Here is a 4,219-nt window from a genome sequence, read left to right on the forward strand (position 1 = left end):
TGTTATGATTCCGACGGAAAAAAAAAACTTTATTAAACAGCTGCCCCCTGACAATTATCTTACTACAGATTATTTTTTATTATCAAATATGAATATGGTCTTAGACGTACAGACTAATCATACAATATAGGCCAAATAAGACTGAAGGAAACAACAGATTCAGTCCACCATTTTTCAAATATTTATTTATTTATTTATGATAGTGGTAAACAGACATGCAGGGGGTGTGGTGACACTTCTCCCTTTCATATGCATGTGTTTTACTGCTCTGTCTATTCACGCTATGAACAATTTTGTTTGTCAATAATGTTTCATGTGTTGTGTATAAAAGAAATAAATTTTGACCTTTCACTGAAAATAATAATCAAAGAGGGTGAATGTATATTTTTAGCCATATATGCATAATTATTATCCTGTGTTGTTTTCCAAAGAAGCTGTATGCTAATGCTGTATGTTGTGCAATCATCAACAGTTGCAGAATGAGTCCAACATCAGCATAACAGTCAGAACTGTGTAATAAGTTTTGTATGAGTTATGCTGTTTGGATGATTATTAACCTAAGCAACTGTACTTAGGCACATCAATGCTTGGAGCTAAAACATCATCATGTTAATATGACCTGATCAGAATTAGAATCAGATTTATTGGCCATTTATGTTGGGCACACAAGGAATTGGCTCTCAGTATGCTTTGTAGTCAACAAGAAATGAACTTAAAACATTTAACATTTATATCCATAGGCAAACATATGTAATTTGGTTTATGACCTGATGATGGCACTAGACACTAAGTCCTGTGTTCATCAAAGCCGTTAGAATTTATGCTGAGGTGAATGTGTGTGTCACAGAACCAGAGTTTGTGACAATCCATCGAATAGTTGTTAGAAATGTCACTAAAATCACAAATCTAAACCTCACAGTCGCAGGGGGATCCATCTCACATGTGTTGTGGTGGAGGTACGACTGACATGGCCATTCAGAGAATAGGTAGCATGGATAAAAAACCTGTTTTAGTAAAGAAAACTGTTTTATTTTGCTTGCAGTGTTAGAGTTAGAAGACAACTGCAGTGCAATGTGATGTTTTGTGTGAGAAATTTTTTTTTTTTTCCTTATTCAAACAAATGTTTCACTGGTGCAATGGTATTTTGAATTCGCATGGGCTGGGTGATTATGAGTACGTGCATGACACAATAAATGTCCAGCTCCTGTAAGTAGTACTGTGTCCTGATCAGGGCTGCAGGCCTTTGCTGGGCCTGTTGTCAGTAACAGCAGCAGCTGTGGGTCGGATTTCAGCTGCTAAAACCGAAGCAGAGGGAACCATCCTATTCAAGGGCGCATATTTCTGTTTATAAAACCACAGCATGCAACTTCAGGCACCTTCATGCTAACAAGAATGTTAAAATATCTTATAGTGAGATGTAGAAAAAAATCTTATGGAGAACTATTACAGTATATTAATATTTATAGCAATAGAAAACCGAGAAACACTGTACTCCCTCCCCCAGGCCAGCACGTGAATGGACTGTTCCAAGTCTTTATGTAGGCAGTGAAGAGAAGGCAGAGCTACAGTCAGTGCTGGTCAGAGCTGAGTATACTGTAGCTGTTGGCCTAAAACTGAGAAAAACGGCTTCAAATCAGCCAAAGGAAGCTTTAAAACCCTCAATAGCTCACTTCAGTTCACTAATTAGGGCTGTAAGGAGCTAATTTGACTTTCAGAGCAGTGAAGAAGAGAGATTAGAGAGACAGAGGAGGGCGTGACAGAGAGCCAGCCGAGCAGGCAAGCTGCTGCTGCAAGGGGAGGAAGAGCAGGCTATGCACCAGCCAAAGCCAGAGGTCAAGAAAAAAAGTGAAAGAGTAGTGAAAAGGTAGACTCAAAGTGAGAGAAGATCATTTGTGATCTGAGCCAGAAATACAGAAACCAGCCTCTCTTTGTTGCGTGGGACACCGTGCAAGGAGGAGGATGTGAAGGAGAGCAGCAGAGAGAAAGGGTGGCATCTGCAAGAAAGATACGAAAATGCTCTCAGAGATGATGTTCAGGAGGAGCTGCCATCAGCAGCAGCACCAGGATGGAAAAGAGGCTACGCAGAGAGATGATGCCAGCCGTAGGAAGCACGGCTGGTTCAAGAGCTGCAGCGGACGCCTGCAGGGGCGTAGGACAAAAGGGGGAGGGTGGCTGAGAGGGCGCAGCCACCACCAACACCATAAACGTCATCATCCTCAGTACCATCATCCACGACACCTTCAGGTGCCCGTGAAGTCCTTACGACCCATTAACATGAAGGGAAACAGGGTGAGGGGAATGCGGGCCCCCAAAAACACCAATCAGTTTCTGATGCATGAGAAGTACCAGATGCTGCACATGCGCTCCGACTCAGTAGGGAGCGACAGCGGCAACAGCTCTGACAGTGATGTGGAGCTCACCGACATGGACTCATACCTGGGTGTCCTGGAGAATGCCAGAGGAGCCCTTCTGGACAGTCCCAACCCACACAGCTCAACAACGCCACTTGGACAGATCTTTGTACTGCACAAGGACAGTTTGCATCTGCACGAAGACAGCCTGCGTCTGCAGGAGGACAGCATGCAGTATTTCCCCTCTGAAGATGACCTAATGCAGACCCAGAATTTCATGCAGAGGGACTTTATTGAGTTCTGTGACATTCTAACATCCTGAAGGCAAACTTTCAGGAAGCCATTTTGTTCTCAGCAGTGTGAACCTCAAACCTCAGACTGAACGGGGCCAGGTTTGTTTTCTTCATGTTCAAAGAAAACAAATAATTTAGCAGCAAAGATTTAAGATTCAGTCTACAAGAATAAACTTTTTAAAATATTTGTAAGTGCATTTTTATATTCCTTCAGGGATTTGTCTTACTTTGGCACTGATGTTTAGAGAAGAAGAGAAGTTACAATGAGAAAAAGTGAAATTATCTCACCCTGTTGGCAATTAAAAGAAATAGCTTCAACTGATTACAAGATTAAATGACATTAAGACTGATGTTTTTTTACAGATGTCTGGTTCATGTACAGTGTGTGTTGTATAGTGCTGCCTTTCTGTTGTTACACACAAAGGGAAATGGGCTGGGCGGTGGGAGTGAGCCCAAACAGCCAATCGGCATAAAGCTGACTGCATAAACTTGCAAACGATTGGCCGATGCAGACTGCCATTAACAAATAAGCCTTTTACTGTACATAATAAAAAGAAAGCAACAAATAAATATTTGTTTGGTGTTGAATGGGCTGATTGATTGTTTCTGTGGATATAAACAAATGTAAAGCAGTTTTTATACATTGTTAGCAGGGCCAGTGTGTCACTGAGTCAGGGCAACTCAGGGTGGACAATGCACAGTTAAAAGTAAATGCTGTGCTGCTCACATGCATTGTAATAACAGGTCACATTTCAATATATGAGAGGAGCAGAAAAGAAAACAGACATTCAACAAATATAACATTTAGTATTTAGATGAAATAATAAAAGATTACACCTTTTTGGGGGTTTTTTATACCTGATCAGATAACGATGTAACTTAACTCTGATATAAAACAACATACACACAACACACTTGTCCAGATATTCATAAAATGTGCAAAAAAGAAGAGTAAAATAAAGACAAAAATGAAACATGAGAGAAGAGAAGAACAGTTCATAGCTTTTTTCAATAATGGTCTTAACCCATATCACTCTAGGTCCACTGCCCTGCTTGAAGGTGGAAGATACCAGTTTGCTTTGTCTTGTCCTACTCCACCCTCATGCGAGATGGTATCTTCCAGCTTCGGACTGACTGCATACACCTGAGGCATGTAATCAGCAGTGGGTAGGGCAGGGATAGTGTGAAAACAAGCTGAGCAGTGGCTCTATAAGAACATGGGATGCAAATCAGGAGTATTACTTATTAGTCATTCATTGCAGTCAAACATCTCTCCTGGTACATATCCTGATACACGTCATTCATACATACGCCCTCTGCCACTAATTACTCATTAGCAATATTTAACCATTTAATGTTCTCAAAACTTCAACAGGTTTTTTTAATTGTAATTTAAAGTTTAAGGTATCATTTTGTACAAGTAGTGTGTTGCCGCTTGGAAAGTCTGTGGTAATAAAAGTGACATTAGTCTAGTAATTTTATGATTGTGATATTTTGTTTAGCTTATTTAACAACTATTGTTAGCATTTCATGTTAATATTTAAAGACTTTTTAAAAAGCATTAAAGCAGGGAGA

General features: G+C 40.3%; 1 protein-coding gene across 1 annotated transcript; it reads left to right on the top strand.

Annotated features, from left to right (window-relative positions):
• Positions 1–1,552: 1,552 nt before the first annotated feature.
• Positions 1,553–3,232, top strand: LOC113129736 (uncharacterized). Its single transcript, XM_026305800.1, has one exon. It carries the CDS (start codon positions 2,014–2,016, stop codon positions 2,671–2,673), a length of 660 nt encoding a protein of 219 aa, XP_026161585.1. The 5' UTR covers positions 1,553–2,013; the 3' UTR covers positions 2,674–3,232.
• Positions 3,233–4,219: the final 987 nt, after the last annotated feature.

The sequence above is a fragment of the Mastacembelus armatus genome, chromosome 5 (genome assembly GCF_900324485.2).
Source record: "Mastacembelus armatus chromosome 5, fMasArm1.2, whole genome shotgun sequence".
Classification (NCBI taxonomy): Eukaryota; Metazoa; Chordata; class Actinopteri; order Synbranchiformes; family Mastacembelidae; genus Mastacembelus; species Mastacembelus armatus.

What these genes read in the sequence shown, in the direction of transcription:
- LOC113129736 (XM_026305800.1), top strand. Translation starts at nt 2,014, where the DNA reads ATGCTCTCAGAGATGATGTTCAGGAGGAGCTGCCATCAGCAGCAGCAC.